The sequence below is a fragment of the Sphaeramia orbicularis genome, chromosome 7, assembly GCF_902148855.1.
Source record: "Sphaeramia orbicularis chromosome 7, fSphaOr1.1, whole genome shotgun sequence".
NCBI classification, from domain to species: Eukaryota; Metazoa; Chordata; class Actinopteri; order Kurtiformes; family Apogonidae; genus Sphaeramia; species Sphaeramia orbicularis.
In genome coordinates, this window is record NC_043963.1 from 14,109,710 (window position 1) to 14,137,403 (window position 27,694).

General features: G+C 38.2%; 1 protein-coding gene across 2 annotated transcripts in view; it reads right to left on the minus strand.

Annotated features, from left to right (window-relative positions):
• The window catches only part of LOC115422881 (neural cell adhesion molecule L1-like protein), a 142,165-nt gene that overhangs the window by 86,268 nt on the left and 28,203 nt on the right, over nt 1-27,694 (minus strand). For both annotated transcript variants that reach the window (XM_030139492.1, XM_030139493.1), the window contains exons 11-15: nt 27,275-27,383; nt 21,356-21,522; nt 18,256-18,421; nt 17,276-17,400; nt 14,977-15,081 (exon numbers count right to left, since the gene is read on the minus strand). In XM_030139492.1, the coding sequence (XP_029995352.1) occupies nt 14,977-15,081; nt 17,276-17,400; nt 18,256-18,421; nt 21,356-21,522; nt 27,275-27,383 (672 nt within the window). The remainder of the gene's footprint in view (nt 1-14,976; nt 15,082-17,275; nt 17,401-18,255; nt 18,422-21,355; nt 21,523-27,274; nt 27,384-27,694) is intronic.

Here is a 27,694-nt window from a genome sequence, read left to right on the forward strand (position 1 = left end):
GTCATATCTGATGACCATGAAAAGATGACAAACTGTATTTTACACCAATTATTTACATGGATTGATATGATTAGTGGATCGGCAGCTATTTAGCATTTTATATATTTTATTTTATTTTATTTAGTTGTACATCATAAAACAGCAAGAGAAAAAATTTAAAAAAGACAACAACAGCATTCAAATAAGTAACATCATTGTGCAGGAGAGGACAGAAGCCAAAAAAAGCTTATGTGAAATAAACAATACACAGGAAAAAAAAAAAAAAAAAAGAATTAAAAATATGATACACCTGAAATAATAATCTGAAGTAAAAACAATAAAAATACAAATCAAATTAGAAATCATCAAATACAAATCAAATGATATACAGCCTTAAATTTTTTTTCATGAATTAGAGTCCTTTTCAGATGCTTTTTAAACAATGATAAAGAAGATGTTGATTGAAGTTCAGGTCGTAGATTATTCCAAAGATGTGGTCCACGATATTTTAGAGAACACTGACTGACAGAAGTTCAGCAGTACGGAAGATAAAATTTGCTTGAATATTGTGTAGGATAATTGTGAATAACAGAAGACAATATAAAGAACTTCTGGAAAACTATATTAAGCTTTATCAAAAATGACTTTGGTCGCCGGTGGATATTTGGGTCTTTATGAGTCAAAAGCGACAGAAAGAAATCGTTTGGGCCTAATCTGTCTGTGAACCTTGGGCTGTGGATGTCTTGTTTGCAGATCCAGATGGAGGACAGAGTGAAAGGCAAAGTGTGCAGACGACAGCACACTCTGACCTGCAGTCTGTCCACAGAACTCTACCAAGGCTGAAACTACAGACTGAGTTAGAATTTCTCCAACAGCTACCACTTGTGTTTGTAAAAAACTGTAAAACTGTCTTTTTCAGACAGAGGGATGAGACAAACAAGGTACTCATTAAGATGTTCTCCCAGTGTTGCTATGGCATTTCATGGACAAAACCAGACTTGCTGATATAACAAGTGTTAATAATGATCACCTCCACCAAAGACGACTTGTTACTCTCATTTTGTTTGATAGAACAAAATCAGTCCTGTTTTCCACGGACCTGGGTGTTACAGCAGCACATGATCCAAGAATAAACCTTTTATAAATATAAGGTTTTTGTGTTTTTATGTTAGCCACTCTAAACTTCAGCTGTTTTAATGTACACAGAAATTTCACTCAAGCCCTTAACCTTTTCATGCATGAATTACGAGAACCTTCATCAAGAATTTTTCCTGAGTGTTTTTATTCATCTTTAGGCATGAAAAAAAAAAACAAAACGATTTGATTGATTTTTTTATGAACCTATTTTTCATGGAGTTACAAAAATGTCCACTCAGCTGGACACCATGCATTTCATTTTAGAAGCAAAGAAACATGCATTTACTGATATACAGTGGGAAAACTATGAAATGAAAACACTTTTAATGCTGCTAATCTGACATTTTTTCACATTTTAACATACCTGCATGGAGATAATATGCGAAAAAAAAAAAAAAAAAAAAACTTTTTGTTTAAAAAAAACAGAAAACAAAACTGTTAATTACAGTCTAATAACAATTGCCATTTTTTTTTACACTCAAACATGTTACTGCAGATCAGGTTTATCTAGAACTGCAAAGTTACAATAATGGGATGAATTGCAGTGTATGGGATGATGCATAAGCGCCCACTGTGTTGGCTGATATGGAACTAAAACAACAAAACCCATGAATCAAGGTTCTAATAGTTTTGGATTTTTCATTGTAGTTTAGTTTTATTTAGTTTTGACTTTTTTTTCTCTAATTCAGTTCGTTTTAATTCGTTTTTAGAGCAGGTTTGCTAGTTTTTATTAGTTTTTGTTATTTTCTAAATGCTTAATTTTAGTTTAGTTTTAGTTTCTTTGTCTTTTCTCTTCTTCTTCGTCATATTCAAATAAATCCCAAACAGGACTCTGCTGCTTTCTCCCAACTTTGGTCTCCATGTTTCCAGGTAGAGTGGGGACCAGAAGACGACCGGAAACCACAAGTGAACACAAGTGACGGACCCTTAAATATCATATGGTGCCAGCAGATAAAATCGCTTGAGGGAAATAAATTGATTTCATATCAATCCGACACTGAAAAAGACAAAAACGAAAGGAATTTTATCCATAATTTTTATACGTTTTAGTTAGTTTTGTAAACACACACTGCAGGGACTGTCTTGGTTGACACGTCTCTGTAACATTGCGTGGCGGTCGGGGACAGTACCTCTGGATTGGCAGACCGGGGTGGTGGTTCCCCTTTTTAAGAAAGGGGACCGGAGGATGTGCTCCAACTATAGGGGGATCACACTCCTCAGCCTCCCGGGGAAAGTCTATTCCAGGGTACTGGAGAGGAGGATCCGACCGATAGTCGAACCTCGGATCCAGGAGGAACAATGCGGTTTTCGTCCTGGTCGTGGAACGCTGGACCAGCTCTATACTCTCCATCGGGTGCTCGAGGGTTCATGGGAGTTCGCCCAACCAGTCCACATGTGTTTTGTGGATCTGGAGAAGGCGTTCGACCGTGTCCCTCGTGGTATCTTGTGGGGGGTGCTTCGGGAGTATGGGGTCCGGGGCCCTTTGCTAAGGGCAGTCCGGTCCTTGTATGACCGAAGCAGGAGCCTGGTTCGCATTGCCGGCAGTAAGTCAGACCTGTTCCAGGTGCATGTTGGACTCCGGCAGGGCTGCCCTTTGTCACCGGTTCTGTTCATAATTTTTATGGACAGAATTTCTAGGCGCAGCCAAGGGCCGGAGGGGGTCCGGTTTGGGGACCACAGGATTTCATCTCTGCTTTTTGCAGATGATGTTGTCCTGTTGGCCTCATCGAACCTGGACCTTCAGCGTGCACTGGGGCGGTTTGCAGCCGAGTGTGAAGCGAGCGGGATGAGGATCAGCACCTCCAAATCTGAGGCCATGGTTCTCGACCGGAAAAAGGTGGTTTGCCCTCTCCGGGTCGGTGGGGAGTCTTTGCCCCAAGTGGAGGAGTTTAAGTATCTCGGGGTCTTGTTCACGAGTGAGGGAAGGATGGAGCGTGAGATTGACAGACGGATTGGTGCAGCGTCTGCAGTGATGCAGTCGCTGTACCGGTCGGTTGTGGTAAAGAAGGAGCTGAGCCGAGAGGCGAAGCTCTCGATTTACCGGTCAATCTACGTTCCTACCCTCACCTATGGTCATGAGCTTTGGGTCATGACCGAAAGGACAAGATCCCGGATACAAGCGGTCGAAATGAGTTTCCTCCGTCGGGTGGCTGGGCGCACCCTTAGGGATAGGGTGAGGAGCTCAGTCACCAGGGAGGAGCTCGGAGTAGAGCCGCTGCTCCTCCGCGTCGAGAGGGGCCAGCTGAGGTGGCTCGGGCATCTGTTTCGGATGCCTCCTGGACGCCTCCCTGGGGAGGTGTTCCGGGCATGTCCCACCGGGAGGAGACCTCGGGGAAGACCCAGGACACGTTGGAGAGACTATGTCTCTCGGCTGGCCTGGGAACGCCTCGGGATCCCCCCGGAAGAGCTGGAGGAGGTGTCTGGGGAGAGGGAAGTCTGGGCATCCCTGCTTAGACTGTTACCCCCGCGACCCGGCCCCGGATAAGCGGAAGAGAATGGATGGATGGATGGATAATATGTCTGTTACTGTAAATACTGTTTACACCAGGAGTGTCAATCTCATTTTAGTTCAGGGGCCACATGAAGCCAAATTTGATCTGAAGTGGGCCAAACCAGTGAAATAATAACATAATAATATATAAATAATGTCAGCTCCAATCTTTCCTCTATGTTTTAGAGCAAAAAAAAAGTCAAATTATCTGATAAAAATGTTTACATCTACCAACTATCCTTTAAAACAATGTGAATAACATGAACAAACTGAAATTTCTTAAGAAAAGTGCAGTTTTAACAATATTTTGTCTCACTTTATCATTTACACATGTAAATTACAACTTACAGATCACAGGGGATCTACAAATACACAAAATAATTAATAACTTGGCAGAATATTGGTAAACTTGTACTTCAGATGTGTCAAAATATTCATATTTGTTCAGATTATTCACATTTTTGTGAAATAATAGTTTGTTTTAATAACTAGAAGCACTCAGACAGCACAGACCTCCGCCAAGGCTGATCAGTGCCCCCCCCCCCCCCCCCCCCCCCCGTGGGCCCCACCACCCCCGATCACCACCAAAATTTATTCATTTCTTCCTTATCCCATTTCCAACAAACCCTGAAAATTTCATCAAATTCTGTCCATAACTTTTTGAGTTATGTTGCACACTAACGGACAGACAAGCAAACAAACAAACAGACAAACAAACCCTGGCAAAAACATAACCTCCTTGGCGGAGGTAATAATAATAAATACACCCAAAGCGCTTTACATTATTGATCCATTATTCATTCACTCTCACATTCTCCCTCTGGTGGTGGTAAACTACATCTGTATCCACAGCTGCCCTGGGGCAGACTGACAGAAGCGTGGCTGCCAATTTGCGCCTCCGACCCCTCCGACCACCACCAAACATTCATACGCATTCATACACCAGTGTGAGTGGCACTGGAGGTAAGGAGGGTGAAGTGTCTTGCCCAAGGACACAACAGACTGCCTAGGATAGAGCGGGATTCGAACCGCCAACCCTTCGGTTATTGGACGACGCGCTCTACCACCTGAGCCATGACCGCCCCCAAATTTTACTATATTTTAGTGTAAATACAGTAAAATGACATGAAAATGTTTACATTTACAAAGAGAAAAATGTGGAGTTGTGAGTATTTATAGGTTATTATGATAGTATTTTACTGATTTTTTTTTCTTCTTTTTGCCTATACTTTTTATTGCTTCCTCTGCCCCCTGCTGTAATACTTTTATGTTTTATGTAACACACTTTGAATTGTCTTGTACATGAAATGTGCTATATAAATAAACCTGCCTTGCCTTGCCTTGATCTGACCCACTTGAGATCACATTGGTCTGTATGTGGAACCAGAACTAAAATGATTCAGCTGTCTTAATAGTGCCTCACAAGTTGGCACTCCTGTGGTCACAAACAGTTGACTGGCAGTAACCTCAATGCATCATTCTAGGCTACCTTGAGCCTCTGCAAATTTCTTTTCTTATAGTTTGACCACAGTTGAGCAGTGTATAATGGTGTGATGTAGGTTCTAAATAGTAATAATCATGTACAGTGTGTTGTGTCACTGCACATGTGTGTATTAGATATGTTAATGAAGCAGGTGTGTGTTTTAGTTTGAGCCTTCATGTTGTCAGTGGTGCCATGGAATGGGCTCTACGCACAGCCCTCAGGTGGATCCTTTATTTCCTGTTCTTTCATTATTGGACACACTGATGAACCCAGGTGTGTCTGCTGATTAATTAGACACACCTGGACTAATCAGTGTGTCCAACAATGAAAGACGTTCAGTTCAGGAAGTAGTGGAGCTGTGCACAGAGCCCATAACCTCCAGGTTCAGACAGAAAGGTTTACAATATGTTATGTTGATGTTTACAAAGAAACTGGACTACAATCACAGAAAGGACCAGGTAAGAGGAAGCTTTTATTTGTGGCTTCTATGTAGAGTGGCCAAAATTATTAGAATACATATTTAAGGGGTTACATCTGTTTGTTTTGGGGTTTTTTTTCAACATCTGTGGCTCGGCTAAACAAAACCTACTGAATATTTTACCTTCTTTTAACTATTTGTAAAAAAAAAAAAAAAAAAAAAAAAAAAAAACCTAACTACTTTTTTTTCTCCTTTTTAAATCTCATATTCTATTCTATTGCGTATCCATTTATTTTATGTCCCTGTGTCCTTTTGCTTTTATTTTCTTTTATTTTGTGTCGTTTTACTGGTTGCACTATAATATAAGTATGTGCAATAACCATGCACCAGTTCTCTTATTGTTATACATCGACATTGGATTGTACTGATCTGCACTGCACTGAATGGTGTCATACTGTTACAGGCAAGGCCGTACTGTTCTCTTCTGTTAGGGACAGTATGTTGCTTATTGCACAAGCCTTTTTCTGTTGTTGTGAATGTTATGTGTGTCAGTGAATGTAGGCTATGGTTTGTTTTGCAGCTGCAAGCAGCACTGTGAGCTCAAGGCAAATGTCCCTTTTTGACGATAAAGTGGATCTAAATGATTATGCTTTATAAACCATAGAATAGAGCTATCATGAGGAAATTTAGGTAATCTTCCTTACAAAATACAAGTTATACATATTTCACTGTCAATGTCACATAATCATGTTCCTAAACAGAGGAATCCAAATTCTTTGTGTGATCATCCTCAGGTGTATTTGTAGTTAAATTGATGCTAATAAGGCTTAGAACACAGCTGTGGGATTCTGTTGAATGTACAGGGTGTATCATGCTCACTGAGGAAATATTAAAGATGCGTTGTAGTTGGACTCACTTCATCTGCATGTTCCATGAGTATTATGAAATGAAATTGTGTTTTAAAAAATAATAATAATATCAATATTAATATCAATCTTTTCAGATCTGTTAGGTGTTATAATAATTCTGGCCACCACTGTCCATATATGGCATTTATTTAGAGGATGGTTTTAATATACTGTGGCTCCAGTCTGTGTCATATGGATAACATAATACTTTATTTGTGAGTTTTGTGATTACCTCTGCCAAGGAGGTTATGTTTTTGGTGGCGTTGGTTTGTCTGTTTGTCTGTGTGCAAGATAACTCAAAAAGTTATGGATGGATTTGGATGAAAATTTCAGGAAATGATGATACTGGCACAAGGAACAAATGATTAAATTTTGGTGGGGATTGGGGGTGGGGGGGCCACTGATCTGCCTTGGCGGAGGTCTGCACTGTCTTTTCTAGAAAAGCACTAGTACAGCGCAGACCCCCGCCAAGGCAGATCAATGCCCCCCCCCACCCCCAATCCCCACCAAAATGTAATCATTTGTTCCTTGTGCCAGTATCAACATTTCCTGAAATTTTCATCCCAATCTGGGGCACTAATCTGCCTTGGCAGAGGTCTGCGCTCTCCGAGTGCTTCTAGTTTGTGACTGTATCTGATGAATCAAACAGAGGTGCTTCAGTGTGTTGTGTAGTGACTGACTCAGTCATTAGCTGTTTTCAGATCGGCCAGCCCAGTGTCAGAGCCAGTTCCCACACCAGTTACACTGGGAACCGAAGTGATAGCCCGTGAACGGCCCACATTCATACTAGGGATGCAATGGGTAGTCCACAGTTCGGTCCGTACCTCGGTTTTTAGGCCACGGTTTCGCTACGTGTTTTGTGCATAAAGAGAACAGTTTTTTTTTTTCTCCCAAAATTATTATTACCTCCACCAACAAACGGCGGAGATTATGTTTTCATCGGGGTTTGTTTGTCTGTCTGTTAGCAAGGTAACTGAAAAAGTTATGGATGGATTTGGATGAAATGGTGATACTGGTACAAGGAACAAATGATTACATTTTGGTAATGATTTGGGGGGGGGGGCTGATCTGCCTTGGCAGAGGCCTGCGCTCTCCGACTGCTTTTCTAGTATTTTTATTTTATTTGTTCACAAAAACAGAATTTTACAGTAGGAACAAATTCCATCACAGTACTGAATAAAATAGCACTTTCTGTACTGAACAATAGAACCTTTTCTTCTTCCTTGACTTGTATACAGTCGTATAAAACAAACACATGCACACATAAGGCCCAAAGGGTGTTTTTTTTTTTTTTTTTTTTAAATAAATAAATTCCTGTTCTGCGTAGGGATGTAAAAGAAAATGGCAGTGTAAAAACGGCACAATTATCTACCGTATGCATTTCCTTGTTATAGTGTGTCACGGTATTGTATGTATGCCAGAGTCTTGCACTGGTTTTGGTACGAAAGCAGATGTGTTCACAGCAGAGAAAACAACAACAGTGCTATGGATCGCATCATCGACTACCTGCGAGCATTTGTACTGCTAATACAGATCATTATTTATCTGCACCAAGCCATGCTACAACATCTGCTGTGGAGAGGCAGGTAGTGACGCCGAATCCACAGATGTAACCTGAGTAGGCGAACACAGATCAACCTGGTGGCGTCCACTCAAGTCGTCACGGTTCGCTTAGAAAAAACGTTTTACTTGGTGTCCATCAGGAACCAAATTTTCAGTTCCTGAATGCTCAGATTTTTGGTGTGAACATGTCGGCTGGTTTGAGATTAGGTGCATGGTTCTCTGTTGGTCTGAAAACAGCTGTTGCGTTGTCTTCAGTTCAGTTGTTATTAACAGTAGTTCATTATGTTGAGTCCATGTGGGTCCAGGCCAGTCTGTGTGGTTACAAATTTACAAGTTTAAGGGTCATGTTTAATATGAAACGTCTTCAGTGATGTTATTCTAAAATTGTAATTGTTTTCCTGTTCTGACATCCAATGGCATAAAAATTTTATCCCTGAGGTTTCATTTGTTTCTGCTGTTTCTATAATTGTATAATCATAAATAATGGAATAATTCAAACCGGATCCTAAAATTACTTGTCTATGACTACAATGCAATTTCTTTTTTTTTTTTTTTTTTTTTTTTTTTTGGTAAATAAGGTCCAATGGGGCACAGCCAGAAGGGACATGATGTATTTCGCTCTATATTTAGAGTAGAGCAGAAAACTGAATTAATTCACCTGAGTTTATTTATTTATTCCTTCTATCTTAAGAAAATACTTTTATTTTTACAGATTATGCATTTCCATCTCACATCCTGTAGGCTATAAATCTTGAAAGGAAAAAAAAACAAAACTAACAAAATGCACTAAAATGCTGTGTTTCATTCAGTGTGACTACCAAACCATGGCGACAAACAGAATTTAATCCATGAGCCTCTCAGTGACAGGAGTGCCATCAAACCATCCCATTAAAACCAATAATAAATCAGACTGCTTTAATCCAAGGCTGTTTCCATGGAAACCGTCGTATAAACCAGTGGCACCAGCTGACACAAACCAGGAAAACAGCAGTCATAATTTGTGGTTTGTTTGTTTGATTTATTAATACTGGGAATGAGAAAAAGACTGGCATTAAAGGAGGGGGATAAGTTCGATTGCCAAGAACTGAAAGTCAATATATTGTTCTATCAGGCAAAGGAGCTCGTTTTCTGTCATTATGGACTGAAAGCACTTCTCAAAAAGCAATGACGGTCTATCTGTTTCCTCTCATCTCTGTGTCTATACTTTTTGTCACTCTAAAACAACTTGGATAATAAGCAAAACCTAATTTTTGTTTTGTATTGGCTACATTTCTACCATTTTGAACTGAAAACTGTCGTCAAAAAAGCCCCAGAAATTTAAATTTTTGCTTCTATTCTTTCTGTTTGCGCTCTCCAAATGTCCTTTTTGTAATTTAATGACACTCGGATCTACAAATGTTTCATCCCATTTCCATTATACTTCTTACACTGACAATATTTTTAACATCTGAAAAGGCATAATTAGCTTTCCGCAAATTACTTTTGTGAGGCCACACCTGTAAATGTGACAAATATGATAATGATTTCAAACAGTCCAACATCTCAATTGTGTACTCACCGCTGAGTACCCAACTGGCTGTTTATCATGTAGAGAATAATTAATCAGCAAACAAGGGAGTGATTTCACACACAGCCACTGCTTTTGGCAACTTCCACGGTACCTTAATTACATTTAATGAATAATGAGTTCGACACAAATCCACCTGGTGCCGAGCCAATCTGTGTGATTTCACAGTGTTTAAAGAGGAGCTGGCCTTACAACTGAGGTTTAGTGCTCCAAAATACTTCAACAAATAACTTGACGAGGCGTTTCACTCTCTCAAAGCATCTTCTCCATGCAAATACTTATCTCTTGATCACAAAGAAAAGAGGCTGAACTCATTACTCGTACGCACCATTATCAGTCGCGAGCCTGTTTTTGAAGTGTAAAGAACGATGAGCTTCCCTGCCAGGATTCACAGCACTTCACAGCACTTTGCAGCCACCGCTTATTAAAGAAGTTAGGATTCTACCACTATCGCAGCTGCTGTTAACTCTCTTCTTAACAACTGAAGATAAATGGAAACGTCCAATGATTTTAACTATCAGAAGAGAATGATAATGAATGCTCCAAAATGGGATGCAGCTTAAGAGATGGATGGAAGTCAGTAGGAGTGGGAATCTTTTACTATCTCATGATTCGATTCTGATTTTGGGGGCTAGGATTCGATCCAAAATTGATTTTCGTTTCAAAATGATTTGATTCATAATGATTTCTGCTTCAGTCTATAGGTGTGCAAAGGATCCTCATGATGTACTCCAGTCTGCTTTGCAAGACAGAATGACAAATGCAGACATTCAAATGTCTTTTTCACATTTATTAAGTCTGAAACATTTATCTATGCTTGGCAGGGAGTTTGGTGACGTACAGCAGTGTGTGTTGGTTTGCCACCGGTGGCTGACTTGGCACCGTGTCTTTAAACTCTAGGTGACGCCTGCTGACAGACTGATCTCATGAAATCGTGTTGTATGTGATGCCAGTTTATTGCATTTGGCATGCTATACATATGCATTTTCATCCTTCTGCGTGTTATTTAACGTCATTTGATGGCGTGTCAATGCGCTAGCCACTAATCGTGCTTATTGTGCTAATCACTAACCCTAAACCTAACTCTAACCACTAATGGTGCTAGCCGCTAATCGCTAAACCTAACCCCTAATCGTGCTAATCGCTAACCCTAACCACTAATCGTGCTAGCTGCTAATCTCTAACCCTAAACCTGACTCTAATCGCGGTAGCTGCTAATCGCTAATCCTAAACCTAAATGCTAATTGCGCTAATGGCGTGCAGACTGCCAGTGGATTTGTTTGATTTTTTTTTTTTTTTTTTTTTTTTAAATCGGGTTTTTTTTTTTTGACATTTTAAATTGATTCTGAATCATTGTAAATGAGAATCGTGATTTTTATATGAATTGATTTTTGGTACACCCCTAAAAGTCAGTGATTTCTGCTGTTTATTTGCTTTTCTTTGTGTCATATGTTATTTCTGACTGAAGGTGATTTATTGCATTGTTTAAGTGTGTCTCAGGTAGGGCTGCAACTAGGCTAACGATAATTTCAATAATCGATTAATCTGTAGATTATCTTTAATTACTAATTGATTCATTGGATAAACACAAAAGACTCAATTCTCAAATATCTGTATTTAACCCAAAGCAATATAGGCTAATGAGCAAGTCACTAATGATTACATCCCTGCAATGGCTTCGGTTATAGTTAGCGAGCACTAGCCTGCTACCTAGACTTGTTATAGCTAGAGACTAGAAAGCTATAGTCTTCAACCAGCTCTGGTTATAGTCTATCAAACTAGTGTTTTATGTATTAGTTCCAGCCAGTGATAGGTGACATTAGTCTGGTGGCCTGATACACGGAGGTGGATGCAAACATTATAATTACAACGACAGTGTCTAACTAGCTAGCGGGCTAAAGTAATAATGACATGTAGGCTATGGGAGGCGTGGGATTTTGACCATTTTTCCGGCCAAACAGGGTTGCGGTGGCCACAGCGAACATAATGTAAACCTAGCTTTAATACCAGCATCCGAAGCCTCAGCCATTCTGCTCCGTGTTTTCCTCTGTTACACTACACAGCGTGCAAACATGCCTCAGCATTAACATTCTCAAGACCCAACGAATCGACTGCCAAATTTGGTGCCAACTCTTTTAAGAACTGATTTGTTGTTGCAGCACTAGTCTCAGGGTTAAGCATTGTTGGCACATTCTCATCCAGAACTAATAGTTTAGAAGTGTCTCTTGAATGCAATATATTCTAATATATTCCTCTGTTCTGACACTACAGTTATAATAATAATAGGTCATTAGTTTGTATTAAATGAAGAGTATGTAATTGAAACAATATGAAGCAGCTGAGGTCATGGGAGTTCTATTTTCACCACCATTACTGATAATGATGACTTTATTCTCATTACATCTATGGTACAGTACTGTGTAAAAGTCCTACTCCAACATTATGTTTGTTGGTTTAATAAAGTTCTAATGACCACACATGTACGTTTAGTCTATGTGACGTATGTACAGCAGGAAAAATACGTTTCAGAGAAAAAACTGCTTCAATAAATCAGAGCGGTAGTATTTAGTGTGACCTGCCTTTGTACTTAACATGTCTTTTATCCTTTTGTTTAGAAATTATGAGATTTATGGCATGAATTTTGTAATGTTTTTATACCAGGTTTCATTTAACACATAGTAACTGATATAACGAGACTGATATAAAATCGACTGCTGACACTGAATGATATTTCTGTACATCTCAACAATATATTTGATCTTCAATGAAAAAGATCTTTTATAATTGACTTGTGTAAAACTTCATCTGGTTGACCTGCCAGATAAAATAACAAATAATTACAGATACTGTGTCTTTTGGAAATATTCACAGCAGCGGCAAAAATAAGCAGTTACCTGCAAATGGTTACAGACTGACCCACCTACAGTGGATAATTGACTTCAAACAATTAGACATTCATGAAATGGAAACACTAACTTTCCTTTTAAGACTGAGAAATTAATTATACATGTCAAGAAAGACAAAGTGGAGGATGTCTTTTTGTGAACAGGAGTGGTGAGTGCTTTGTGTCGGCATCTTTGCTTTTTGAAGCCCATTTGTTTTCCTTGTGCTGTAATGTCATTGTTTGGACGAGGCTACTTCCTGAGTTCCTGAGACTCACGTACATAAATAAGCATGTTCTATGGTGTCAATATGCCTGTTGGTGTAGAATAGTGCAGAAGTGCTATAATAGTTTTACATTATTAGGCAAATGATCTTTGCATTTTTACCTCTGAATGACTTTTTTTCTTTTTTTTAAGAATATACATATTTATTTTTGGGACTGTCCAGTTATAAGACCTTTCTGGGAAGAGATCCACAAACGCGTACAAACGTATTTAATGTAAACATTCTGTTTAAATGTGAATCCATGTATTTGGGCAATCTACCGTTTGAGTCATGGAACATTAAAGACAAAAAATTACTGGCTATACTGTTGGCAGCCAGTAAGAAATCTGTTACGAGAAAATGGTTAAAAGTAGAACCTCCCACCATTGATGAATGGATTGGAATTGTCGTTGAGATTTATGTTATGGAGAAGATATCCTTTTCCCTCTAAGTTGAAAAAGAAAAATTGTATAATATCTGGTCCAAATGGGCTGAGTACATAAAACCAACCAGATCAGATTTCATTTAATTGTATTTGTGATTTGTGCTTTGCATCAATCTATTTGCTTTTATGTGAGATTGTGATTGCGTGAAGCGGTGCGCTTCCCTGTTCTGTTCCGTTTTTTGTTGTGTAAATGTTTCAACTGAAATTAGTGGTCCATAAGAAGAAATTCTAGAAGGGCAATATGGATATAATCATTGAAACTTTCTGTATTCATCCTTTTTTATTTATTTATTTATTTTCTTGAATGATTCAGGCTGTAATTAATATATATGTAATGGACATTTGCCTTTCCAGAAAAAAGATAATTAAAAAAAAAAAAAAACGTATTCATTAAATTTTCATTTTCCAAAACAAAACAGAACAGCTCAGCATCACAGTCAAAACAAAACTAGAGATTTGCAGTCAGCACAGAGACAGATTCCCATCACATTCATATCTGTATAATATAATAAGAGTCCATTTAAGAGGAGATGAAAGCCTGAGACTGAATTGAGGACCCATGTCCTTTAGTATAGTCCAAGAAGGGTTTCCAAATGCAGTTGAATATGTCAATCTTAGAATGTGCCAAGCATGTCAAAAAGTCAAGTGTAATGTGCTCCAGTAGTAGCTTTCTCCATCCTGAAATAGTAGAGGATTTATTAGAAGTCCAATGTCGTAGCCTAATATGTTCTTTCAGGCACGAAAGGTTAAAATATTATACAATTTCCTATTATGTTTATTCCTAATACGCTTATTTGGTAAGCCAAGGAGAAGAGATAGAGGATCAAGATCAATGTGGGTTCAGCTCTGAATGACTTTTAATACTTACAGTTAGGGTGCGATTTGTTGGGGGGGATGGGAGGGATCAACCCCCCCCACCTCTGGGTTTTACATCCCTAATTCTGTTCAATGAATTTTATTGTTTGGGGGGGGGTGACCAACCAACCAACCAACCAACTGAAATAACAGCAGGTTGTGACAGTTTTATTCCACCTATGTCCTACATTATTGGCACTAACGTTCACCTGAACCGAACTGTTGGCAGTCTCAGAATTCGCGAACATGTCCCCATACACTGGGGTGTTGTACAGAGGGGGTAAGCGTGACAAATTCATGGGGGGGCACAGAGCAGTGGAGAGGGTCCAGTGGATACAAGTTAGAAGTTGTGAAAATTTCATCTAAGATCCGCTGTATAAAGAATAGAACACAGGAGTTGAACATCGAAAGTATGTAAAGTTTCACACTAGCGTTAGTTACGTTAGTAGCTGTAGTAGTAACCCCCCACCCCCGACAAAAAAAAAAAAATCCCTCCCCTCTGTTTTTTGGACAAATTGCACCTTGCTTATAGTATTTCTTGTGCTATTTCTGAAACGTCTATATTAAAGCTGCAGGAGCTGAAATCACAGGGAAAAAAACACCATAATGTGAAAATAAACACTTCCCCTCTGCAGCTTTCTCCTCTCAGTCCAAACCTAAGACTAAATATAGATGAACCTGACATCATTTCATTCCAAAAGTGAAGCCAACTTTTCAAGCTTCTGTCACTTCTAATAGAATGTGATCCACAGCTGATAATTACAGTCGTCAGTCATGTATTCAACCCTCCAGCCTGTCTGAGAAAGCCTATGATTAGACAAAAAACTGTGACATGGAGTAGATTTTCTGCAGTGAAAGAGGAGACGCAGAAGTGTCCCATCCTCTCAGACCACTTCAATTACAATAAGATGAAAGGGAATCATGATTTCTTGCCCTGTGGGAGAAAAAAAAAAAAAAAATAGCACTGCAGCTGTCACTTTTACCTGTAATGGAGCTGTTGTGGTCACTTCCAGGTATCCACGACAGGCGAACATTTTTAGGACTCTTCAGCACTAATAATTCTAAATTTGTAGGAGCATCGGGAACATCTGGAAAACAAACAAATCAACATCCGATAGGAAATAACAGTGTGTGAGAATCAATATGTTATACAGGGTGTATCAGAAAAAAGCAGACTCCCAGAAAAAACTACATCAAACCAAAATGCGAAGACATTTTGAAAATCTGGTCATATGTGTTTATTAACCGTGTAATTGTCCTTTGACACCAGTGTCCTGGGTCAGTTTTCATGCTTCAGTGAACAACGCTAATTTTAATTGTGCGAAGTAAAAGTCTTTTGTGCATGGAAGTGTAAGGGTTAATATGAGATCTGTTGCCATGGATGACAAGTTCCATTGGTCTTTTACTTGCATGCATAAAACAGGAAAAAAATAATTCCATGTTAAACCCCTACCATCAATACAAAGATTTCACACATCGGTGAGAAACTGAAAATTAATAGCAAAATTTACACTTCAGCATTTGAATTGAAGGCACACACTTCCGTTGGTTGAAGGATTCCAGCACGTTTAAGGCGGCCATACACTGTGCGATTTTAGAGACGATTTCTCACTTGTGCGACTCTTTCTGGGATCGGGCCAGATGTGCCTCTAATCGTGTGTCATGCGTCGTGCAGTGTACATGGGGTAAGGAGAAGCGCTTAACACCTCACGACCACCTCACGACCAGCAATCGTATGTTCGCAAGGAAAACAGAGCTGTTTGAAATTCTGCTCGATCCTCGTGAGGGTATCGCACTGTCAAAGCAGTGCCACGAGCCGATGTGCCTCAAATTCTGTGAACACTGTGCATGCGCAAACACAGAAGCGTACAAGCTAACAGTAGCTGGCTATTGGCCTAGTGCAGTTTAGCTTTTGCAGTTTACCTCTAGTTCCCTTTGCTGTAGGATTGACAGCCCATACTGTCCACGTCTGGCCAACCAATTCCTGCACCAAACACGTCGTCGTCTTCTCTTCTTTTTTGATTCCCCGCAGATAATGGCACATATTGCCAAAGCGGCTTGTTGGTTTTTGTTTAGCACTACCATTTCATGACTCACACCAATACACAATTGTCTATGCACTTTTACGGATTCCTTGGTATTTTAACGTTGTATTTCCAGATACAGCAGTGGAATGTGTGGTGCATCCTCTGGTGTATGGTCCTACAGTGTGAGCAGTCAAGTCGCATACGAGCATTGGTCCGTACAGTGTGAGAACATGAATCGTGAGCCTGACTTTACGATTGATTCGCACAGTTTGAGATGGCGCTGCGTGCAACGATCGAAATAATCGCACAGTGTATGGCCGCCTTTAGCCTTCCACATGGGCCCTGTTCCATGCCATGCAAATTTGTGCCCTCCTTAACATATCTGCGTGGTTATTGGTCTGTTTCTAACAGAAATTACCAAGAGGGAACACCCAGATGATGCAATGAATTACGTATGCTGACTGAAACGTTTCAAATTTCTAATGGGTAAATCAAAACAAGCCTAAAGAATCCTCACTAACAGCATTAACTCCTTGCGTTTGGCACGATGGACTCAAACCTGTTGTTAATGTGACACTGGTGTCAATCAAGGGAGAATTCCATGGTCAAAACACATGTGACCAGATTTTCAAAATGTCTTCGCATTTTGGTTTGATGATGTTTTTTCTAAGTCTCCTTTTTTTCTGATACACCCTGTATAATCATTAATATTCTCAGTACTCCGTAGGGGTGTGTACTGGCAAGAATCTGGCAAATCACAATACTAGGATCACGATACAATATCACGATATATCATGAGACTGTTAAAAAAGCAATTTTTTGTTTTTTTTTCTTTTTTTTTAAAAGATTATTTCCTGGAAGAACCGAATTACGCCAGAAATTTGTACAAATACTAAACACATTTTTATTTGATCAGAATAGGATCTAATGCTGTATCACAAAATTTTTCTAATTCTCCAAGTTTCCAAAAAGGACCTAAAATCTGCCACTCTCAGACAGTAAAAAGTGCTTTTAGGATGCTTCGAATAACAAGTATTTAATAAAAGTGTGTTAAATAATAATAAATAAAATATAAACAAAAAAGAAAAACAAAAATGAACCTCTGCCATATCTACATTTGAATAAATACCTAAAAATATCGATACAGTACTTTTTAATATCAATACAGTATCGTGAAATGAAATATCGCGATATGCTGCAGAGCCGGTATTTTCTTACACCCCTAGTACTCTGTTATCTGTTTTTAGTTACTTACCCAGTACCGTGAGCAGTGCAGTGGCTTTATCTTCATCTAGACTCGTTCTTACAATGCATGTGTACATTCCCTGGTCACTCAAACCCACATTCATGATCTGCAGCATGTCTTCACCCACAGAGTATCTGAAAATACAGGCACAGTTAACAGGCTGCAGCTGGAATACAAGCCATACATAACAGTATACAGTATAAACTATGAATTAATTCAGCTTGAAAGTCAGACTAAACCTCAGGCAACTCTGCACAGGCCTTTATATTTACAATAATTTTACAAACAGAAAGATGTGTATTTTTTTTCCCCCAACAACTCAATCTGGTTCGACTTTTTAAATACTTAAAGTGAAAGAGAACCTTGTTTTTCCCCTGAAGTTAGGTTAATAATTTATGGAATACTAGCAAGAAAATATCCAAAAAAGCCAAATCTTACAAATGAGTCTTAAGAAAATCACCTTTAGGTTAGTCCGGATAATAATACAGTTTGATATCCAGAAAACACCTGTGTTTATCCGTTAGTTCAAGTTAATTTTCCAGTATTTGACATTGTTTTAGGGGTTCATATTTAATAGCAAATAAAGGAGGAAAAGGGAAATATAAATATTTAATGTCTTCTGATGTAGATGTCTCTTTCTAAGGTAACAAAAGTTCAACAATTTTTATTTCCAGGTGATTATAGTCTATTAATAATAATAATAACAATGAAGCTTATTACAATTAATCTTTATAATTAAACCCCTCTGAATCTGACCAGGTAAGCTAACCCAAATTCCAACCTCATTTTACAGAGGAAGCAGATCTATTGATCCAACACACCACAGATATCTCTAGACAGAACATCTTGCCCAGAGATGTGTTCACGACCGCTTATCAGGATACACAGCAAAGGATTATGGGCTTTTGACGTTTTTTTTTTTTTTTTCCTTCTTTAATGTCATTTTAATACAAATCAATGACAAACACCCTCAAACCAGCACCACATACTTTGAAGTTTCTTTTGAGGAAAGTGGGATCTCATCTCCATCCTTCATCCACATCACCTCAAAGGTGTCCTGAAGGCTTTTATCACACTCTGCCTTGCACATTAGTTGAGCTGCTGTCCCACTGACGACCTGCACGTCCTGAGGAGGGTTGAATATTTTTGTACGATCTAAAGATGAGAAAGCCGCAAATCAAAGACGGATGATGACAAAGCAGATGGGTACAACAGATAAGACATTATGTGTGTTTATAGAGTGTAACCTAAGAAAATAAAGTATACATTTTTGCGAATCCTTCCTTAAGATGTCGACGTCTGAATTAAGTAGGGGTGTAACGGTGCACTCGTTTGCCTTCAATATAATATGGAGTTGTACAAGAACGAATACATGTAGCCTATGTGAAGAACGCAAACACTCGCCTTAAGTTTCCGCACGAACCTTGAAGCGGAACGCACATAGTTTAGATTCTGTTGGGTTTCTGTAAATTGGCTTAGAGTCTGGTTTTGACCAACTCTATATATAAAGTGTCATGAGATAACTTTTTTTTGTGATCTGGCATTATATAAATAAAATTTGATTGATTGAGTGATTTAATTGGTTTTCCCCTGTAAGTCACTTTGGAAAAAAAGTATCTGCCAAAGGCATAAACATAAACATAGTATGAGCAGGGTGGACGCAAGCGGAAGCAATGTGCAGTATTTGATATCCTACACTAGAGCCTGACCGATATGAAATTTTTGGGGCCGATACCAATATTGGGAACTAAAAAAAAAAAAAAAAAAGCTGATAGCCGATGTATTGGCCGATATTTGAAATTAGAATATTGATAGATGATAGAAGAACTTTTTTTTTTTTTTTTTTTAATTATTTACATGAATGATCTTCCTATGGTATGTAAAAATGTCCTGCTTCTCTTATTTGCTGATGACACACATTTGGTTATATCACATGAAAATTTTAATACATTGATTACACTGGTCAACAACAAATTTGTTTAAGTTTTTTGAGCTGATTTAGGATAATTTTGGTGTGCTGAATCCAAAAATCACATTAATTTTGCTCAATCAGGTCAACTTTCTGAACTATGCTACATATTGGCTTTTTAACATTTTTGCTTACATTTATGGGCATTTTCACATCATATGATACAAAATTCTTTCACATTTCTTGCAATAAACGAGTTCTGATTTTACTTTTGCCAATTTATGATTAATGTTTTTTTTAATGTTACAGGTGAATGAAATGGCTTCGACTAGAAGATCTTGCAAAAATAAGCTTGACGTATTCTGCTACAGTTTGTAACTCTTAATAAATACATCCTGTTAGAAAATGTTTTTTGTTTTGTTTTTTTCTCTTAAAACCTATTTTGGGTGAGAACTATATAAAAAATCAACTGATAAAGTCACAAAAATGTAATCAATTTTGTGAGAAGATCAAATTTTTCAAAATCAAATTAGCAAAAAAACCCTGACCTGATTGAGAAAAACAGATGTCATTTTTGGATTTTAGCGGTGCAAAATGGTCTTAATTCAGTTGAAAAAACTTAGACAACTTGCGAAAAACATTTTTTTGTAACCCAGTGTTAGAGAAGCAAATGAAGAACTATCTATCCTCTCCTGCACAATGATGTTACTTGTTTGAATGTTGTTGTTGTCTTTAAATTTTTCTATTGTTGTTTTATGATGTGCAAATAAAATAAAGTATACACAGGATATAATAGGCTTATATTGGATAATGGTGGATATGAATTCAGTTGCATCTTTGTTTATCTTTATCCTTAAAGCAGTCCATGATTTTTTTGAGTGGAGGGGGGTAGTGATCCATCCATATCAGAGCGGGGGGGATAGAGGTCCGTGATTGGGGGGGTAGTGTGATTGGTTAATGTTGATTAATCAGTGATACGCGATAATCGGTACGATTAACTGGCAGATTCCCTGTCAGTTATGTCATTGGAGAGGAGGCTGATCTCATGAAATCGTATTGTGTGTCACACCAGTTCTTATGGCATTTGGTGTGCTATATGTATGCGTTTTCGTCTTTTCGCGTGTTGTTCAACGCCATTTGATCACATGTCAATTTACACCAAGATCTCCAGTTCACATACCCATAACCGCTAACCCTAACCCTCAGTTCGTGGTATTTGACGTGCCATGAACATACACGACAAACCAAAAGTTAAGGATATTTCTTTTTTTTTTTTTTTGCCATTTTTTCGTCATTTTTGCCATTTGTAAATAAAACTATGTCTGGTAATTAATAAAAATGTGTTTCAATTCACATAAAAAAGTAAAAAGTGCTGTGCAAGAATCCCAACTGAAAAAAGTAGCCCAAAAATTAAAAATAGCCTTAACTTTTTGTTTGTAGCATACATGCGAAAAGCTTATAAAGCGCACAGATAACACGCCAATTTAAAAGTGCCGTGTATATTTACACAATTTCATGATATCATGTTGATGGAGAGAGACAAGTCGTCAAAACGAGCAGTCTGTTGGCATCATTTAGTGAAGATCAGTTATATTTTCTGGTAACATGTCAAATTTGTGAAATTGGTCTCCTTCACTGTACCGAAAACATATCGAAAATGTTTCAAACCGAAGACTCCTGTACTGAAAACGTACCGAACCAAAATGTTTCTGTACCGTTACACCCCTAAGATTAAAACACAACTATTTCAGTACAGATTTGAAGTAAATATCTGGAGACAGAAATATGTGATACAAATGGAAATGTCTTCATGTTTCTCCACATATTTTCACAGTAATTAAGAAAAATACATGTCTTAATAAAGTCCATGACAGTAGAACTTACACCAGGTACTTTATAATTAGAAAAAGTCTTTTCAACACAAGCATGTTTTAAAGAACAAGATTTTAAAACAGAGCATTGCATTTACTGTTTAGTCAATCACAGTAGATTCATATGTTTGCTACTAATGCTACTAATACTAAAAACACACAAAATAATAGAAAACATGTGTGTCTGTAATAAGCACCAGTCCAAACACTGATGTGATATAACTGTACTAAACCCTTCAGTGAACTGGTCTTTGCACAGATAATGTAGTGCTACTGTTACTCGAAGCAGTGTTATTCTTTCACAGATACCTTTCACATCCAGCACAGCAGTGAGCCCTGACCTGCCCTCCGAGTTAGAGGCAACACACACATACTGCCCGCTGTCGTCTTTTTCTGCCCTGAAGATTTGCAGGGATTTGTTCTGGTGAAGAACATAACGCTCCCCCTCAGTGGTTTGTAAAGTCTCATTTCTGACCCTAGGAGAGAATGTTTTCAAAGCTCTGTTAGTGCGTACTCTTCAGACAGCAAAGAAGAGAAACAAAAGAAAGTGTGAAGTACGGACAAGTGGTCTAGCCACAACTAGAAAATCACTGCAGCTCTGCATTCAGGTTCAGTTTCAGAAAACAATACTTCAATGGGGTCAGATTCGAACTGTGGCTTTAAGGTTGTACTAACATTTTAACTGAAACTGGTTCTTTTTTCCCAAAATGATAGTCAGATGCACAAGAACTGACTGCAGCCACTAATTTGCCTTGCATTTGGACCATTTTATGCACCTATTCAACAAGATTTTTTAATAAATCATGGGAAGGAATGCTTCTAGGACCAAAAAAAAAAGGTTTGTTTGAGGTGCTCCTTGAAAAAAAGAGATTCATAAAGTAGATGACAAACAGGAAGAAAACTCCAAGGCGCTCTCTTTAAGCGTTAAAATGCCTTTATTCTCGTGGCATAGTCATATATACACTGGAAAAATTCTGAATCTTACCACATGGATTTTACTCATTTCTAGTCAAAATATCTCATCACACTTAACCCTGTAAAGCCTGAACCATTAAATCATTGACAGAAAATTCCAGTTCTTTGAAACTGGAGCCTTTATTGGTCCTTCTGAACAACCAAAAACATTGTTTTTTTCAAATATCAATTTCCATGTATGAGTTTGAATTTTGTGTCATATTTGATACATCGGGTCTCAATGTTCAAATGTTATTATTTTTGAACAAACAAAAGCATAATATGACACAAGCATGTTTAACAAATTGGTAATTCCTTTTCAAAATTGGCCAAGTTCCGCCTCCTTCCTCATTAATGACAGTCTTATAGTGTCACTGGAAAGGCCTCTGGTGAGTAAATTCCTCCCCCCTGGTGGATTATCAGTGTATTGCATGTATCTAATTGTATACATCAGGTTTTTCAAGAAAAAAAAATCACACTGATCATGTAGAGGGCTTCAAAACTCATGTAACAAATATGATATGTTTGGTGTTAGAGGGTTAAAATAAGACAATCACCTAAAGAGTAACTTTTTACTGAGATATAAGAACTTATTTTTAGACAATAGATCTTGAAAATCTTATTTCAAGAAATCTTACCAAGATAATTTTCACTTGTTTCATTGGCTGATTTTTTTTTTTTTTTTTGCTTGAATTAAGCAGAAATATCTTGTATTAATTTTTTTTTAAACTTGTTTTTACAGGGGAATTTTTTCCAGTGTAGACTTTAAAAAACACTTCAACGCATTTCGGCTTCAAGTCTTCATCAGGAAGGACAAAAGTTTTTTTTGACTTCCTGATGAAGACTTGAAGCCGAAATGCGTTGAAGTGTTTTTTCAGGTCTATATATGACCATGTCATGAGAATAAAGGTATTTTAATGCTTAAAAAGAGTGCCTTGAAGTTTTCTTCCTGTTTGTCATCTAAGATTTTTTTAATAATATGCTGGTTTAAATAGTTTCTGGTGTTCCATGTGTGTTTTCACATTTATGACATAGCTGTTTTTATACAGAAAACGGCAAAAAACCCTTAGATTGTACGTCTTTAATAAGCAGAAACACTCCAAAAACCCTCAATAACTTTGATACTTCTACAGTGTTTCACATCTATAGCACAGTGTACTGAACTGTCAATTAAAATCCATTCAGATTAATGTAATTCAGGCGAATCTGAAACATGTTTGTTGTCGGTCACTGAATACATATGTAGAAACATTTGCACAGATGTTCAGTTTAGTGAAGCAGCTGGATGTGTGTCTCTGGACCCCAGAACAGGCTATGCACATTTAAGCATGAGGCTACAGCTTTAACTTCATTAATATCAGACTAAGGTTGTATGTTACACACCTGGGTTGTGGAATAATCAGGATATATGGATATGTAATACAGCAGTCTCATCATTTGCACTTTTAATGTGTTATTTAAGTATCGAAACACTGAGATAACAGGTGATTCAAATTTATCATCCCAATATCTGACTGAAGACCTCAGGATTAGAATGGCTTAAGACTAATTCAATATCATTCAAGCTTCAAAGACTTATAGATTTAGGGATATACAGAGAGACACAGTGATTTATAGGTGAATTTTTTGTGCATTTCACATTAGCACTAGATATTTGCAGCAGTCTAAATACATTAAGCTCTTTTGTGAATTAGATGGGTTTTATAACAAGGCATAATTGCACTGATTGTACGAATATTTCCTCATTTCCATCTATGCAAATGATACAGGTGCCACATTGGTGCTATCTGCTTGGGAAGTGCAGTTTGCAGTGAATTCCACCTCTTGTGGCTGCTTTGTGAATTACACACAATAGTATTGACTTAAACCTGTTATGCACGGCAAAAGCTGTGCAGTATTTTTGTGCATCTGACCCATAGTTTTTTCTTTTTCACTCTATTTCCAAGGAACAGCAATGTGATGGTTTTATTTGGAATGACTAATATTTAATTAAAATCCAATTTAAAGAATAGTCTGCCCTGAAGCATTAAAGTGATTGTGATGCTTAAATGGACTGTGAATCCTAATATTCTGAGGTCTTCGAGGAGTTAACACTGTTTTGTCACAGACCACCTGACATCCTATTTCCCTGTTGTGCAAGGAAGCTACTGTGATAGTTAACAGGATTTAATTAGACTGTTTCAAGGAAGGGAAGGAGGTTATCTCATTAAACAGACACAAGTGTTCGGCATCAGAATATGTCACCGGAAGCAGCTTGGGATTAATAGCGTGACTCACTGCAGTGATACAGAATGTGCTCTGATTCATTCTTTACACTAAAACAGACTGTGATAGGTATATGTATATATACATAATGTAAGTTAACCCATAAGGACGTAGTGTGACATTTGTGTCAGTTCCCAAATGATTTTTTTCTCTATATTTAGCCTTTCTTTAGTGACTTATCACCATTTATTGTAATATTTCCCTCTTTAGTTTGAGTTTTTTCAGTGTAAATCACGTATTTTCCCATATTTAATTCACTGCTCATGCAGATGTTGATTAAATCTCAGAGTAATTCCAAAGGTTATTTAATCAAAAACAGAGAAAACTGAAGAAATAGTGAATTTTTCAGTAAAATCTATCATTAACTGAACATAAACCAAGCGTCTCCATCCACTGTCATTGTTCAAACTCTGTGGGTTTTACTCGTGAATCAATGTTGTAGAAGATGACTGCATTTCCACGGTAACCACAGAGCTTTTAAATGTCCAAATGAAAAGATGATAAACGGCACTTCACACCAATTATTTACATGTATTAGTGGATCAACAGCGATTAAATAGTTTTAGTAGATGATTTTGGTAGATGGTGGATGTTTGGGTCTGTATGGATTAAACGGAAACAGAGGTCCAGTCCCAATTCAGACCTTATTAATCCCCGAAGGGCAATTCAGTTCAGTTACCCCTTCCTTATTGAACGTCCAAACAATTAGGAAACAAATAGACAAACAGACTAATGCAAAACATTCATAGCAGCATATGACAGCCACATACACATTCACCTGTCAGTACTCATACAGGGTGAGTCAGAAAAAACGCTCTTTCCATTTAAAGAAATTGTACTGTTAAAACGGAAACACTGATTTTTCTTTTGACCATACAGTCATATTGATGTGGTTATTGAGCATGTCTGGTGATGTAGTCATAGATTTATTGCATTGCATAAGAGAGAGAAGGTCCATTGTTTATTGGGCACTGAAATACCTGCCAACACAATGTATGCCACAGTGAACAAACTTGAAATTGACAACAATTACAGGAGTCGGGGCTTTGCTTTCACACTCAGGACATAGGCCTACATGACAGTGCCCAGGGAATTTTCATCATGGCAAGACCACAGCGATGGCAGGTATTATTTCCTCATCGAGTTGTCTGTTTGGGTCAGGAGAGAGAGTGGCCACCTAGATCCCCGGACTTGACCCCCCTTGATTTTTTCTTGTGGGGGTATCTTAAAAACCATGTGTATCAGACTGTTCCGCAAACTCTTCAGGAACTCCGAAATCGCATCACGGCTGAAATCCAAGCCCTACGACGAACACGAATGGCGAGAAGAGCTGTGTTAGAGATGCGACAACGAGCACAGATTTGCATCAATCTGAATGGTAGCCAGGTTGAAGGTCGTGCCGGACGACTTCGTTGAGACAAAACATTTTGATGGCGAGTAAACATGCTGTAATGGTTGACAATTTCAATTTCATTCACGGTGGCATAAACTGTGTTGGCAGATATTTCGGTGCACAATAAACAATGGACATTCCCTCTGTTATGCTATGCCATAAATCAATGATTCAATCGCCAGACATGCTCAATAACCACATCAATATGACTGTATAATCAAAAGAAAAATAAGCATTTCCATTTCAGTGGTACAATTTCTTTAAATGAAAAGAGCGTTTTTTCTGACTCACCCTGTAGAACAGCAACTGGGCAATAAATTCAACAGTGAAATGACTAAGATGGTAAGAAAGAATAAAAACACAATAAATAAATAACTAGCAAATGGCAAATCAGCTTCAGTAACTTCCCAGTGTTTAGTAGCCTCATCCCTTGGCCCCTCCCCCTTGGCCCTTGCACTTGGCCCTACCCCTTGAAACGGAGCTGCAATGGTTAGGGGCTGTCCCATTCTCCTATGAAATGGGACAACCCTTCCAGACCTGTTACGTCATCAGCAGTCATCGATGCCGCTATAAACAGATGCGACAACTTTGTTTCCGAAAGGATTCCCCATGCCATCAGCAGCTGTAACCATTGCTGTTGAATGGGCTTTGTTCATCTTTTTTGCGGCTATCAACTATAAACCACAAAAAATGTGATCTATAACACACTGAAATGGTATTAAACGGCTGATCAAATGATTAACCCAATAACGCCAAACGTATCATATTTGATACATGAGTTTTGAAGCCCTCTACATGATCAGTGTGATATTTTTTTGTTTTCTTGAAAAACCTGATGTATACAATTAGATGCATGCAATACACAGATAATCCACCAGGGGGGAGGAATTTATTCACCAGAGGCCTTTCCAGTGACACTACTAGACTGTCATTAATGAGGAAGGGGGAAGAACTTTGCCGATTTTGTAAAGGAATTACCAATTTGTTAGACATGTTTGTGTTACATTATGTTTTTGTTTGTTCAAAAAATAATAATATTTGGGCATTGAGACCTGATGTATCAAATATGATACAAAATTGAAACTCATACATGGAATTAATATTTGAAATAATTTTTTGGGTTGTTCAGAAGGACCAGTAAAGGCTCCAGTTTCAAAGAACTGGAATTTTCAGTTAATAATTTAATGGTTCAGGCTTTACAGGGTTAAGTTGTTTACGAAGAAAATATGTACATTCATGTGTTTCTTACATCCCACTGCTGCACTTTTTGGCTGTGTTTACCTTCATCTCGCCAATGATTTGAACAGAATTATGGGAAATTTCTCCTACCCCTCCGTTCGTAGTGTGGTCCTAAAAACCTCCGTTTTGAGGGTCATACAGCCCTCCGCTTTAGCCCTTCCCCTCTGACTAATCAAGAATCCGGACAACACTACCCCTTCACGTATATGTGCAAAACTGAGGGGAAGGGATGGGGGGGGGGGGGGGGGGGGGCAAGGGGTGAATTGGGATTGGGCCATAGAGACGGGTTTACCCATGCAGTCACAAAACACACTATACATGAACATTTCTACTGTAAGTCTACATACTGATGGATGATCTATCGTCCAGTCTCTTACCAGTATACTTCAGGTGATGGAGATCCAAAAACACTGCAGTTTAAAATGATGTCACCTCCTTCCACTACATCATACTGGTGGTTCTTTGTTAATATCAAAGGAGCCATATCTAAGAAGAAGATGACAGGGGAGAGACTTCAGCTGTTTAAGTGTGAAGTTACTGCAAGTAGGAACCTGTCCATCAAATCTATAGACTATGGAAAAGATGAATAAAAGCCTACATAGAAATTCATGCTTGACTTCCTTTGACATGTGTTCTGTGCATACAGTATGTGCTGAAAGAAATTCTTAAATATAGGTCAGTCTGTCAAGTGAGCCTCCATGTAAGTCTAGTCCTCCAGGATGTGATTCATATCTATATCTAAAGCATAAACTGCTGCTGTAAAGCAAATAACTAGAAATAAATGGCTTCAGCATCAT